Consider the following 14,416-nt stretch of genomic DNA (forward strand, 5'->3'; position numbering starts at 1 on the left):
CAGTTCTTTATTTTAATCACACCTGATAGCCTTTTGACCTTTTGACTTTCTCTGCTCCCCAGACCTCTCTGTGGGTGAACATAAATGTTTTGGTAATTATTACATGTCATAAATGAGTAATTATCTTGATGTGTGGAATGGCGCTTTAAGATGATTTCCGTGGTTCTAGTGATAGTTACAATTCAATAGGTTAATATAGAATGGGCTGAAAATATGATGGTCTATTAGAGCTAATGGATAACTGCTCTGTTTACTAAGACACTGTTTACTGTGTCAAGGAAACCAGTCTCAAAGACGCACAGGGTTCACATTTATTCATTTATTTTTAATCTTTTTTTTCACCAAAGAAAACAAGTGAAAGACAAAAATACAGATAAAAAATACAAAAATAAAACGGTGTGCAGGTGAGGTTGGATGCCCAAGGTCTTATATGAAAACCAAACCACAAAAAAACGATATACAGTACATAAGTACACAAATTTAATTGATCAGTAATCACGAAAAAATATATGTTTGGTTTAAATGTGTGTATGCCCTAAATTATTGACAAGGTAAAAAAAGAACGCATTTTGTATAGCCTGCATATTGATGGTCAAGTGAATACATGTAAACCGAGTGAGTGAAATATTAATGATCCCTAAGAGCGTCTCTCTGCAGTCAGAGCTTCAGTGCAGCAGCCTGCCTGCCTGTCCATTTGAGGGATCTTGGCTGACAATGAAAGAGCATGGCTGACATCTGCAATGTCAGACAAGCACAAGGGTAAATGTTTTACAAACTGGCTGGGGAGAGCTAGTGGTGTCAATCTCCTGTCTGTCTTCCTCCCAGGAAGGTACTCACATATAATCCTTTCCCCCACTCTCCTTAAACAAAACCTTTTACTAATATTTATGCTCTTCGAGGCGAGTATACAGTATTCCTACAAAATGCCTAAAGATTTTTGGGGTTATCCGCAATTACCTAGGCCAAATTTCACACTGAGCAGTAAAGTTCAACATTGGCTAGAACTGAAACTGCACAGTTCTCGATTGTGACTATGTCTCCATTATCCAAATCAAACAATTTTATAAAACAACAATGATTCAAATTGATTTGACCAATTTAACCCCATTTTCAATTCTCAAAGCACATTTTTTTAAGGAAACAGTTTGATTGTGATTGTCTGTGCAGTTCCACCACATATGATGACACTGTGTCCATGAACTTTCCAAGTAAACATTTCTCAAAAACCCCAGTCGAATGAGAAAGAGCAGTTCAGTGTCAGCTGGTCTTGCTGAGACCAGATTGAGATGTAAACTTTGTGCCAGTGGAGTCCAAGGGCCATTTAGGGGAAACATGCAACATTTAACTCTGTTGTTGACTGGTTTCTGACCTGCAGTTCCATGGGTTGAGGGGAGGGACAGAGGCTCAACATTACTTACTGCATCTGGCATTCAGAGGTGATTTTGAGACATCTCCAACTCACATAGCTTGCATATTTATGTTATTATGCTTTGAACTGTGAAAGATGTGCAGTCAGAGACGACACAAACTCTGTGTGGGACATGAGGGGATAGAGGAAAACATTTGCTATACGTGACTCAAAAAACAATGTTCAGTACAGTACAAAGAAAGTGCCTGGACAATTGACAGGTAAAAACATAAAGAACACATTAAAGAATACATTCATGAAAAACATGAATACAACTGAAGAACAATTGTAGTTTGTTGCATGAAGTGGGGGTAAGTGAACTTGGCCTCAACAAATCGTCAAAATCTGGTAATATCAAGTTTGGATGGATTTTACAGGACATAGGCCTCTGCTGGATGCCCTTTTTCCAAACCCAACTGGCTTTAACTAGTCCAATCAGTTGTCATAAAATCAATACTCACCTTGCTCTTAGATCTCAATAAATGCAGAGAGGGGAAAGGGAACGTCAACTGTGAAGCGATCTTTCTAGCCAGGTAAGCTCTGTCATTTCGGTCAGTCCTACTACCAGCTAAAAAATTGTATGAAAAAATAATTATGTCAATTAAAATATGCAGGGATTACAATAAATTCAAGGTGTGCTTACACCTTACACTATTAGTATCTCTGTTACACAGTAATTGCAAATCCGCCAGACTGTCTTCTGGTATGTGAATGTTTGTGTGTCCAGCCTATCATTTTTGTGTTTTGAACAAAAAAAGTGTTTGTTTTCTTGGCAACAATTTAAGTGAAACCAGCTATAGTCAGCCTAAAACATGGAAACCTTGGAATACCATGAACTTGTTCAGGTATATATTTTCCCTCACTAGCATACTGTGCTCTTATTTAACAGATTTTTGCCACTGTATCTGATGTTAAATGTCTGAATCATATTTATTTGATCTACTATAATCCTCCTCACTGTAGAGATACTATGGCTCTCGCCTGGAGATACATGGTAATCTAAAGACCAGTGCATCATGCATGTCACCATCCACCCCAATACCCCAGAGCACTTTTGATGTACTTCGACTAGTCCACCCCTCGGTCTGCAAAAAGTATGCTAAGTCTCTCTGGTTTATAACCCCATATTGTTATATTGTTATGTTCCTAATAATAAACATGTTGTAACTGATAACAGGCAAAATCAATAACATCTAATTCACTGTTTGTCTATGTGAAAAGCATCAATACTATATTTGCATTGCACCAGCATTGGTCACTCTCAGTAACAATGCACCTTCAATGCATCAGTATCTACTATCATGGGTGCTACTGTGCTGTTCTGCAGATACTCTGGTTGTGGGCTGGTTGTTCCTGAGAAGCTATAGGGCTGTAAGGTGCTGGATCTGGGCAGTGGCTCTGGCAGAGACTGCTTCATTCTCAGTAAACTAGTGGGCCAGAGCGGTCATGTCATCGGCATTGACATGACAGCAGAACTGGTAGGCTTACAGTGCCGCACAATATATTTTGTGGGAATTCCCTATCTAATATCTTATCACAAATAAAACTGGATCACAAGTGATTTTCATACTATGTATCCTTTACCCAGATCCTGGCATCACGCAAATATGTCCAGTACCACCAGGAGAAGTATGGCTACGAGAAGCCCAACACCATATTTGTGCAGGGTTACATAGAGAAACTGAGTGAGACGGGAATACAGAGTGGTTCGCTGGATGTTCTGGTGTGAGTAAAGCTGTGCCTTCCTTCAACACCCTTAGGCTTGCTTTCTGCTGGGGATCTATTCGAGTGTCTTACTGATGAAAATCCCACACAACACATTTCCAATGACAATCCCTCCTCTCCATCTCCTTTGAGCTAATAGTCTGTTAAAGGAAAATGCCTTATCTATTTACCATTTATTCACTGATTGGCTCACAGATTGATTTATCAATTTGTTCCCTGATTGGTGACCTGATCGGTTCCCAGATACCCTGACTAACTGATGTCTCTGCCGTCTTCCTACCTGTCTGTCTGTCTGTCTGTAGGTCAAACTGTGCCATGTGTCTGTGTCCTGACAAGAAGCCGGTTCTCAGGGAGGCTTTCAGAGTGCTCAAGGTAACCTTCACACTCTCTGGTGGTCAGCCAATACCTCAGCAGCATGCTGCATGCCTCACATAAATATATAAAATATTGATTAAGTAGCAATGCTGAAAATTGGAAACAAGACTATGTGATTTTCAAACTACTTGATTTACAAAGTGGCATCATTTTCATGAATCATTTGCTTTTCCTCATTTATCTTTGTCGGTATGTGAACCTATCGTTATGCAACACGCAGTGTGAAAGCAGATACTCTATTGCCATCTGCTGGAGAAAGAATGAACTTTTGCTTATGAGGATATGGTTTGATTTACCTTCACCTACAACATTGTAAAACATTTATTTTTGTAAAGATTAGCACCAAAATAAATGACCAAAATAAAACAATAAAACTATTCCCTCATAATATATCACATGAACTTCATACAATAATATAGTATTTTGATTGTCTCTTGAGCCTTGTCAGAACTCTGATAAGTTTTGTAGATTGTAAAATGTTTAATTAATGTCAAATCCTATGTATTTACAGGAGGGTGGGGAACTTTACTTTAGTGACATATATTCCAGCAAGGCTGTTCCGGAACATTTGAAACAAGACCCAGTTCTGTGGGGTAAGAATGCTTGATTTGTGACAGCTGACAGAGTTAAAAGTTGAATGTATGCTATCTGACAGGAATAATGATGTTGAGCCAATGCGAGACCCAATAACACACTGTTCTAGATACATTAAAATATCAACAACATAGCAGTGGAGGGGGGTTTGAGTTGGTTGGGAATTGTTCATCTAATGTCATGTTTTGTGTGTTGTGACAGGTGAAGGCTTGAGTGGTGCCCTCTACTGGCGAGACCTGATCTCTCTAGTGCACGAGGTGGGCTTTAGTACTCCATACCTTCTCACTGCAAGCCACATCATAGTCCACAATAGTGAGCTACAGAAGAAAGCAAGTAAGATGGCACATTAATGTCTGCCTCTCAATGATCTCATGAATAGGATAACGAGATGAAGGTAGACTTCAATGTCTAGCAAGGTGCAACAGTTCCGTTCTCTGTTACCATCTCTCTTGAGCATTATTCTGAAACATGATTGGGTGAGAACAAAGGAATATATTGTTTAATTTCAACCACTCCCTTTACCAACTATCAGATCAAAACATCTGTTTCTTTGTTTTTTTGTTCCCCACAGGTGGCATCACACACACCTCTGCAACTTATCACCTCTTCAAGTTGCCCAAAAATAGAAAGCAGAGCGACGCAGTTGTGGCTTACAAAGGAACGGTCCCTGACCATCCCGACCTACTCAAGTTTGACATGTATCATTGTTTTGAGGTGTGTCCAAGTAATTTGTCACCAAACTTATTCCCCTATTAAAAAGCTGGCAAGTATTCCTCTTCTCCCTTTCTGGACCTGCGTTTTGCCTCTGAAGAGCTGTGTTTTGTGTTTCTGCTTGATCCCTACAGACAGACATAGAGGTAACCGTGGATGCAGAAATGGCAGCCGTGCTTCAGCATTCCCGATTCTGCTCTGACTTCTCCATCCAAAACTCAGACAAACCTGCACCAAGCCCTAAATGTGCCCCTCAGGTAAACCCCATACTATATTTCCTCTGGGCTATCCAGAAACCATCATGCATTTGTATATTTTTCCACCATACATATAGACCATAACAATATGTGCTACATTACATAAAGAGAAAGAAAGAGAAATTCTAGTCAGCAATTCTTATCATTGTAATTAATAAATCCTCATAAGTTGATCCTATGGTCTTGTATCTGGCAGTGGTACATGTTCTCTGTTATGTAGAAGTACAGCACTTTCAGCCCCTTCATCCCACTCAGGTCACAGCATCACTCTGAGCAGGAGGAGGAGGCTTACCACACAGCTCAGCCCACTCAGTGTCTCAAAAGCCCTACTGCCGAATAGATAGCTATATGCAGTAGTCTGCAAGCACCAGTAGCTAATTCTCTTTCTCTCTCCTCTCTCTCCTCTCCTTTGTGATGTGCTTTTCAGAGCTGTCACCTTAGTAACCCATTCCTACTTGCTGATAACCTCAAACTTCATTCAAAGCCCTCCACCAAGATTGGGAACATTGGAGAACCAGTGGGAAAGTATGACACTACCAACTGGGATATACTACTTTCTTCATGAAAATTAATATAATAAACATGTTACATGATTTTGTTAACTACATTTTTTTTGGTGATTTGCAAATATATTTAATGTGGGCTCTGTTTAATTGTTAATACATTGCTATTAGAAATGAGCTGAGTTGGTCCCTAACCTTACGCCACACATTTAAGGCATTAAAGTGTAATCTAGAAAATACACACATTGTATCAAGGCTGTCTTTCTCTCTTTAGGAAAAATAAAGTTATTATATTATATAACACACATTATTACCCTTATTCATAGTCATTGGTAATCACACAAGACACAAATATGTTCAAACCTTTAATAGTGAAGCTGACATGTTATTAAACAAAATCCAAACCGTTGGTTTTAAATGATTGGTTTCGTATTGGAAGAAATGAAAAGGGAACGTATGCAAGAATACAGAACTGAAAGTTGTTCATTACGTAATTCTAAAACTAGATCAGTGACGTAAATGCAGTCCAACAAGGCAGTACTAATCGAAAACAGAAAAGCGATCGCTTACCAGCTGCATTTATTTTTCCTCCATGGCTGCATTTCCCATGGCGCCCGCTATCGTGTTGGTTAACTGGGGGACATATTAACTGTTATTTTATTTCACTTGGATATAACTAGGTTGTTTTTTTTAACCTTTGTTGAAAATATTTTCGTTTCATTCTCAACCGGCCATGACCGTGGAGCAGAATGTCCTCCAACAGCATTCTCAGAAGGTAGGTACATCGTAGTGGCAATGTTTTCCTTCTCCGCCTGGTTGCTAGCTAGCAAAACTGCCAGAGAAAGTTAGCTTGTCGTTTGTTCCCAAGTGTGGCGTCAGATCCTTGGGATATTTACTCAATCGATTGTACAGTCCCTGAAAGTATTTACAAACAACATGCATCGTTAAATAATCCCATTGCCTTGTCAAAGAAATCACGAGGGCAGATAGGTATCCAACTACAGTAGCTAATTAGGTATCTAGACCTAGCTACAGTGTCAGCAAGTTAGCTAGCGCGTTATCTTGCTAACGTTATTGCTAGCCCCGCTAACATAAGTTTACCAACAGTGACACGCCTATGAGGGCAACAGCTAACGTCAGCTAGCTGGGTAACTAGCTAATGTCGTCAATTCAGCGTTACAAGCTGGTCGTTACTGGGTGGCCAAATGTTAGCTATCTCAAGTTCAGACAATCTTTGCCCTGTGATCATCTGTCGTCAGATGCTAGCAGCTACCGTCAAATGTAGCTATAATGTTAGCTAGCTAGTCAGCTAAGGAGTTAGAAGTAATTTACAGTTATTGACTGTTGAGGGGTTATAATAGCAAGTCACTATTGCGTTCAACATGCAAGCAAGACACTTGACCCAGGCTGTGTGCGTGGTCTGGTTTGCTAACGTTACTGTAATTACTGTTGGGATATGTTTGTTTACGTGCAGTGACTGCCAGGCAGCCAGGAGTGACAACGATGAGTGACTGCAACTACATTACTGCAAGCTTGCTGGGTGTGGGTTGGTTAGTTTGACAGGTTACGTTAGAGAACATATATTTGATAAATACGTATCTAGTACAACTATGCAGATATGCATAATTGATTGTGTTTTGATTGTAAGATGGAAAAACATTGGTCACATTCCACCTTATCTCTTATTTGGATTTGGAAGAGGAGGTGCAACAACATGACTTCTTCATTTTAGTTCATTATTAGAGGGCAGAATGAGCAATAGGTTGTTAATCAACATTAACTATATGAAGCAAATGATCTAGCCTAGTACTAGTGAGCTGGCTGCTGACAGCATAGCCCTCACACCATAGCAGCTGGTTACATAACTCAACTCTTTTTAGGTAAGGGAGCTAGCTACCTACCAGCAGTATTACACTGTCATGGGATTTGTCTGAGGGTGTTACCATCCCTCAGATTACCATCCAGCACCACATCCTTTGATCAGTGTTGATGGTGACATGATTTGGCAACATGTTTAGACTCTACTCTCTATTGACTTAGTTCAGAACAGCAGGAGGTTTATCATCATCATGTTATTGGACTATATACGGCTATTTATATTGCTGCCCTGTGAAGTTGCAATACACCTAGGTAGTGACACACAGTTAGCATTCAAAACACAAGTATATTGCCTTCATGCTTGGTTGCATGTAGGCTTAAATTCACCCACATTGGATATGGGATAAGATTAGCGTTCCTGAAACATTATTTTGTTGAAATAAAATGTTACCTCTGCGAAATTAAGCAAATTGATTGCAAACAAATGAACAATTATTTAAATCTATTGCATTCATATAATCTTCAGTAATAATAGTACCTAATCAATTAACTTAATTTCTCAGAGAGAAAATTATATTTTGACAAAATAATGTTTCAGTAATGCTGATCTTATCTGTTTCTAACTACAGAAATTATTTCAGAACAATCGGAGATGGTGGATGTCAATCCTCTTTCTTGTGCTTTTTGAGGTGGCATGACTAAAGGCTACTCCTGTAAACTCATTGGTCTTGTAACACTTAGGAATGCTCATTCCTATAAGGCTCGCTGTGCTAGTGTCATTCACTGACCTCATGGTAAGGAGAGACTTTGTGCGACAGACAGACAGACGCTCTAGACTTGCCACATGAGGATGTGTTGAGGTGTGTTTGGGTCAGCTTCCAGGCCACTGTTCCTAGGCCGTCATTGAAAATAATTACAATTTGTTCTTAACTGACTTGCCTAATTAAATAAAGGTAAAATAAAATAAAATATTAAAGGGCGCCTGACCTCTCTCACTCCTCTCACCCACTGTCATGTTCTGCCTGCTTGTAGCTAGCCTATATAATGTGTTCATAAACGTGACCGAACTAAAATGCACTTTCTACCTACAAGACAGTGGTTTGTTATTCACAACGCAAGACGGAGTGCCTGGATACAGCCCTTAGCTGTGGTATATAGGCCATATACCACTAACCCCCGAGGTGCCTTATTGCTTTAATAAACCGGTTGCCAACACAGTAATGCAAGGAACTACACATCTAAGTTGAAAATTTTTAAATTTAATTAAATGCTTTAATAAGTAAATTCATAATAAATGCACTTTGCCTGAAAAAGTAGTACGGACAAAATTCTTGTTGCAATGCAACATAACCACAGGCTAGCTAGCAAGCTTACATTAAATGTATGCAAATACCGAGCATTAGCGCCACTTCTAGAGTGACTAACACTCGCCAATTATTTATTAATGTTGATCTGAATGTTTCCATTTATTGTGCACGAATTAAATCAATTGTCCCATGTTATTGTTTGTTGGCTCTGCTGGACATTGATGCCGTTCTTTTAGCTGGGGAAGATGCTGCTGTGTAGTGCTTCCTCGCTTACAGATTTGGCATCCAGTAACTTTTAAGCGAGGTTTAGAGTCTGTGTCCACTGACATACATTATTTCTCGTGCCTCTAGTCCGGTATCCGACAGTTTCTGGATCATGGTGGTTCAGAGGCAGTGGTTTGTGTAAATCTGCGACCTGCCAGCTGTTTTGAAGATCTTTGGCAACATTGTTGCGAGGATATTCACTCCCATCGGCTCTTGTGTACCTGAAACCTATAAGACAACATAACGTTAGCTAATAGTTAGGTCTACATAGTGACCGGTTATATTGCCAGGATACATTAGAATGATTTAGCTAGCTAGCTAACAGTGAACCACACAAATCCTGTAGAATGACGTTCCGCCCCGTTTTTGATGTATTCCCAAACTCACAATGTATCAATTTCTCTGCACAACAGTCAGTGATGCAGGTAAGTGCCCACTTTGTTTGGACGGCCCACTCAAACATGGGCCGTCCATGATGACATCTTTGCAGCACAACAGCCACTTTTAACAGTGTAGAGCCTACTTACTGTACAAGCCTCTATGGCTACGATCCTAGGACCTAGAATAGTGGCCTGAGCCTCAGGCCCTGACAGTAAGTGTTCTCCATCATTGTTTGGAGTGTTGGAGTGCACTCGGCCAGTGTGTGTAATGCACTGGCTCATTGTTTAGTGGACACAGCCATTGTGTGGCGGTAAGCCCTTGCATCCCAGCTGGGGTTGACATGCAACAGTTACAGCAGGGCAGACATGAGTGCACAGTGCAGTCTCATCCTCTCCACTAGCTAAAGCCTAACTGTCTGGTGTTTAGAGAAACGGTCAGGGGTCCAGATAAGGCCTGCATGGATTCGGTAAAACATTGTAGTCTACTTGCAATGCAACACCCTCTGCAGCCTACCTAGCGAGCTTGGTTCACTTATGATTCACTCAGACATTATGTGCTCCTGCTGATGTGTAGTGAAGTGATGGAGAGTGATGTGTGTCCTGTCCTGTTATGTCCTCTTCTCGCTTTCTATGAATCTCTCTGCCTCTTCCCCCCAACATCTCTGACTGCCTGTTTCTCTGATGACGTGTGCGTCTATCGCTCCTGACAGCACCAGCAGACTCTACTGAACCAGCTGAGGGAGGTCACAGGCACCACAGACGTCCAGCTGCTCCAGCAGGCCCTGCAGGTAACACACACACACACACAAGGCCCTGCGGTGCGGATGCAGTGATGTCAAATTGAGAGATCTTATTAGATTTCTCAATTTACAATGTCTGAGTGTTGATCAAGCTGTTGTATTTAGTCTGTAGTGCTGAACAATTTAACTGAAATGTGTTTGTTTTATCCAGTTACTAAACAACTAATTACTTGAATTACATTTCGTTTTTTTGTGAGCCGAACATGCTGTTTCTTAGAGAGAAATCAAATCATTCACGAGAGAAATCAAGTCAAGAACTATGGGACGCTAGGCTGAAAGGAGTTGTAGTTTTCATTTAGCAAATATCCAACCTAGTTCAGCACAGAAACGTGGTAACTAACTACAATGACCCTAATCCATTGCGCCAGTTATTTTCAGGCTCGGACAGAGTGACAGATTAGAGGGGAAGAGGCAAAGCGAGTGGTTTCACTTGCCAAAATCTGTCCAAAATAAGCCCAATGAGTTTATATTGGCTTAATCTGGAAGTTTGTCTCGTGCCTTTGAGACAACTCCCCCCATTGGTAGTGCGGAGACATTCTATACAGATCTCTGGATGGATACACTTTTACGCCTGCTACCTTAGGCTAGATCGTACAGTCATTGGGCTAGATGCACACAGACCGCATAGACGGTCTGCGAGAGGGATCGAGACAGTTTGTGAAAGTATGCTTTATCTACTTTGAAGAACTAGTAAAATGATTTAATCAGACAGCTCTGCAACATACTTAGGCATATAGCTAATAGGAAGACCGTACAATATGGGGAGCACATAGATACCATTATATGGTCTGGCTGGCTGACTGATACTGCCAGACCGTATAGCGGATATTGATTTTCAGGGATGCTTTCAAAATGGTTTGACACAATTTGAAATGTTACCAATTTTATGTTCTGAAATCTCCAGTGGGAGTTCTGGAAATTGCTTATTTTCACCCAATTCATCAGCTTTATTGATCTCCCAGAGTAAGTGTTGACAGTCTACATCTAAACCAGTCTACATCTAAACCAAACCATCTAAACTCTGACAGTAGAGCTCTATCCCTGCAGGTCAGTAATGGAGACCTGGCGGAGGCGGTGGCCTTTCTGACGGAGAAGAATGCCAAGGTGCCCCAGCAGGATGAGGCTACCTACTACCAGACCACCCAGGTGGGCAACGACAGATACATCAGCGTGGGCAGCCAGGCAGACACTAGTGAGTACTTACCTCACCCAGCACTGCCCGGGGCAGTCCCTAGCCAGGGAGATACCAGTGAGTACCACTACCTACCTCATCTCCGGTGTGTGCATAAGAAAAAATCTGTAGGCCTCAAACCCATTATATACAGTACATTCGGAAAGTATTCAGACCCCTTGACTTTTTCCACATTTTGTTATGTTAGCCTTATTCTTTATTTATTTTTATTTTTTTAAATCACTTATCAATCTACATACGTTACCCGTTAACGACAAAGCAAAAACATTTTATTAGAAAACACATTTACGCAAGTATTCAGACCCTTTGCTCAGTACTTTGTTGAAGCAACTTTGGCAGCAATTACAGCCTTGAGTCTTCTTGGGTATGACGCTACAAGCTTGGCACAGCTTTATTTGGGGGGGGGGGGGGGGGGGGTTCTCCCATTCTTTTCTGCAGATCCTCTCAAGTTCTGTCAGGTTAGATGGGGAGCGTTCCTGCACAGCTATTTTCAGGTCTCTCCAGAGATGTTTGATCGGGTTCAAGTCCGGGCTGAGCCACTCAAGGACATTAAGAATTGTCCCGAAGCCACTCCTGCGTTGTCTTGTCTGTGTGCTTAGGGTCATTGTCCTGTTGGAAGGTGAACCTTCGCTCCAGTCTGAGGTCCTGAGCGCTCTGGAGCAGGTTTTCATCAAGGATCTCTCTGTACTTTTCTCCATTCATCTTTCCCTCCATCCTGACTAGTCTCCCAGTCCCTGCTGCTGAAAAACATCCCCACAGGATGATGCTGCCACCACCATGCTTCACCGTAAGGATGGTGCCAGGTTTCCTCCAGACATGACGCTTGGCATTTAGGCCAAAGAGTTCAATCTTGGTTTCATCAGACCAGAGAATCTTGTTCCTTTAGGTGCCTTTTAGCGAACTCCAGAGTGACCATCAGGTTCTTGGTCACCTCCCTGACCAAGGCCCTTCTCCCCCGACTGCTCAGTTTGGACGGGCGGCTAGTTCTAGGAAGAGTCTTGGTGGTTCCAAACTTCTTCCATTTTAAGAGTGATGGAGGCCACTGTGTTCTTGGGGACCGTCAATGCTTCAGACATTTTTTGGTACCCTTCTCCAGATCTGTGCCTCGACACAATACCTGTCTCGGAGCTCTGCGGATAATTCCTTCGACATCATGGCTTGGTTTTGGCTCTGACATGCACTGTCAACTCCGGGACTTATATAGACCGGTGTGTGCCTTTCCAAGTCATGTCCAATCAATTGAATTGTAGAAACCACTCAAGCATGATCAATGGAAACAGGATGCACCTGAGCTCAATTTCGAGTCTCCTAATAAAGGGTCTGAATACTTATGTAAATAAGGTAATTCATTTATGTGTGTGTGTGTGTGTGCAAACATTTATAAAAACCTGTTTTCACTGTGTTTTTATGGGGTATTGTGATGTTTGACGAGGAAACATTTTTATTAATACATTTTATAATAAGGCTACAACGTAACAATGTGGAAAAAGTCAAGGGTTCTGAATACTTTCTGAATGCACTGTATGTGAATGATTAACATTACTGTCTCCCCTAATTATATTTGATCATATTTTTCAAATCGTTCCCATTTAGTTTCATATTGAAGCTCGAAGTAAGCATTTAGCATTGTATAAAGGTCTGTGGGATGGCTCTTAGTAGGATGCCTCCTGGTTCTCATGTGAGACAAGGGGTTACTTTGTTGAAATTAAGTGATGTCATCTCTGTGGAATTTTCTGAGATGGGCACGAGAAGTCCTGCCTTTACTGCAGAGGCATATCCTTCTCTGTTCGGGAACACTGGAGAACACCATATCCTGATACACCCCTTTTGACTTTCATGCAGGAATGGCCTGATTAATGAACTTACTCACTCCTTTGGATATGTGTCAAATAAGGAAAACAACCTATAACAGGGGTGTCAAACTCCTTCCACGGAGGGCAGAGTGTCTGCAGGTTTTTGGTTTTTCTTTCAGTTAATCGCTAGACAACCAGGTGAGGGGAGTTCCTTACTAATTAGTGACCTTAATTCATCAATCGAGTACGAGGGTGGAGCGAAAACCAGCAGACACTCGGCCCTCCTTGGAATGAGTTTGACACGTGACCTATAATTTAACCCAGTCAATAGAATTGAGAGTTGTCTGGGAAGAGGGGAGAACCTTTTGCTCTATTTACTACTCTGATGATGACTCACCTTAGTCTTTTTAAAGGTTTGTCTAATATTATAGGCTACTGCACCAAATTTTAAGCTCTCCTCTTCTCTTTGTGGTCTTTTAAGCTGGGATAAAAAAAGGATATTGTCTGTCTGCCCTTTCCTCTCAGTCTGTCTGTGAAACACCGCAGCATGACTCGGATTATAAAATCAGTAAGGGTGGGATTTTAACTTGGAGTACTTAACTTTAAGCATAAATCGTGCATTGATGTCAGTGGAAGATTGGTGTGAAAAGCTTGAGTTATGTTATGAAGAAGGTCTAAGTAATGTAAGTATGTATATGTGTGTATGTAAGTAAGGAGTTGTACGTATGTGTTGTTTTAGACGTGATTGACCTGACTGGTGATGATAAAGATGACCTCCAGAGGGCTATCGCTCTCAGCCTGGAGGAGTCCAGCCGGGCCTTCAGGGAGACGGGCATCACCGACGAGGAGCAAGCCATCAGCAGGTACACCACCGTCACGCCATCAGCTGGGCTGAGGGGAGAGGACTAGCATTCAGGGAGTTTGAGTGGAAAAATGTCAACGATCTGCGCATTTGAGAGGATCAGACTGAGCAAGTCGCTGTGCAGTTTCGCTAATATGCTTTATTCATGTTAGGGCTTTGAAATAATAACACTTTCATCAAAATTATATTTTTTCTTTAACTTGTTGTACTCTTTGCAGAGTTCTGGAGGCCAGCATAGCGGAGAACAAGGCGAGCCTGAAGCGGACACACACGGAGGTGTGGAGTGACTCGCCCAACCCTCACGACAGGAAAAGGATGGAGAACTGCCCCGTTGGGCTCAAGAACGTGGGCAACACCTGCTGGTTCAGCGCCGTCATCCAGGTGGGGGATAAACACACACCCTCCATTTTGACTCTGCTAAACATCC

At 41.6% G+C, this 14,416-nt stretch overlaps 2 protein-coding genes across 8 annotated transcripts in view; both read left to right on the forward strand.

Moving 5' to 3' along the window:
• Nucleotides 1-1,857: 1,857 nt before the first annotated feature.
• LOC120044315 (arsenite methyltransferase-like) lies at nt 1,858-5,880 on the forward strand. Of its 2 annotated transcripts, XM_038988930.1 has the most exons (10): nt 1,858-1,941; nt 2,372-2,502; nt 2,736-2,886; nt 2,997-3,133; nt 3,436-3,505; nt 4,020-4,101; nt 4,304-4,435; nt 4,674-4,816; nt 4,948-5,070; nt 5,498-5,880. In XM_038988930.1, the coding sequence occupies exons 3-10, from the start codon at nt 2,872-2,874 to the stop codon at nt 5,633-5,635; spliced, it is 840 nt and encodes a 279-aa protein (XP_038844858.1). In that variant the 5' UTR covers nt 1,858-1,941; nt 2,372-2,502; nt 2,736-2,871; the 3' UTR covers nt 5,636-5,880. The 2 variants fall into 2 exon arrangements, with proteins under 2 accessions (XP_038844858.1, XP_038844859.1); XM_038988931.1 differs by lacking the exons at nt 1,858-1,941; nt 2,372-2,502; nt 2,736-2,886 and having other exon boundaries at nt 3,015-3,131.
• A 245-nt stretch (nt 5,881-6,125) lies between these two features.
• LOC120045180 (ubiquitin carboxyl-terminal hydrolase 25-like) overlaps nt 6,126-14,416 on the forward strand; it is a 40,685-nt gene continuing 32,394 nt past the window's right edge. For 2 of the 6 annotated variants that reach the window (XM_038990141.1, XM_038990137.1), the window contains exons 1-5: nt 6,129-6,348; nt 10,053-10,130; nt 11,190-11,391; nt 13,867-13,990; nt 14,208-14,370. In XM_038990141.1, the coding sequence (XP_038846069.1) occupies nt 6,307-6,348; nt 10,053-10,130; nt 11,190-11,391; nt 13,867-13,990; nt 14,208-14,370 (609 nt within the window). In that variant the 5' untranslated portion in view covers nt 6,129-6,306. Of the gene's footprint in view, nt 6,349-10,052; nt 10,131-11,189; nt 11,392-13,866; nt 13,991-14,207; nt 14,371-14,416 lie in introns of all 6 variants that reach the window. The other 4 variants (XM_038990136.1, XM_038990139.1, XM_038990140.1 and 1 more) reach the window with 4 other exon arrangements.

The sequence above is a fragment of the Salvelinus namaycush genome, chromosome 3 (genome assembly GCF_016432855.1).
Source record: "Salvelinus namaycush isolate Seneca chromosome 3, SaNama_1.0, whole genome shotgun sequence".
Taxonomy (NCBI): domain Eukaryota; kingdom Metazoa; phylum Chordata; class Actinopteri; order Salmoniformes; family Salmonidae; genus Salvelinus; species Salvelinus namaycush.

Bases quoted from the DNA above. Each gene is read 5' to 3' on its own strand.
- LOC120044315 (XM_038988930.1), top strand. The intron at 3,506-4,019 runs GTAACCTTCACA...ATGTATTTACAG, and splicing joins AGGCTTTCAGAGTGCTCAAG to GAGGGTGGGGAACTTTACTT. The intron at 4,436-4,673 runs GTAAGATGGCAC...TGTTCCCCACAG, and splicing joins TGAGCTACAGAAGAAAGCAA to GTGGCATCACACACACCTCT.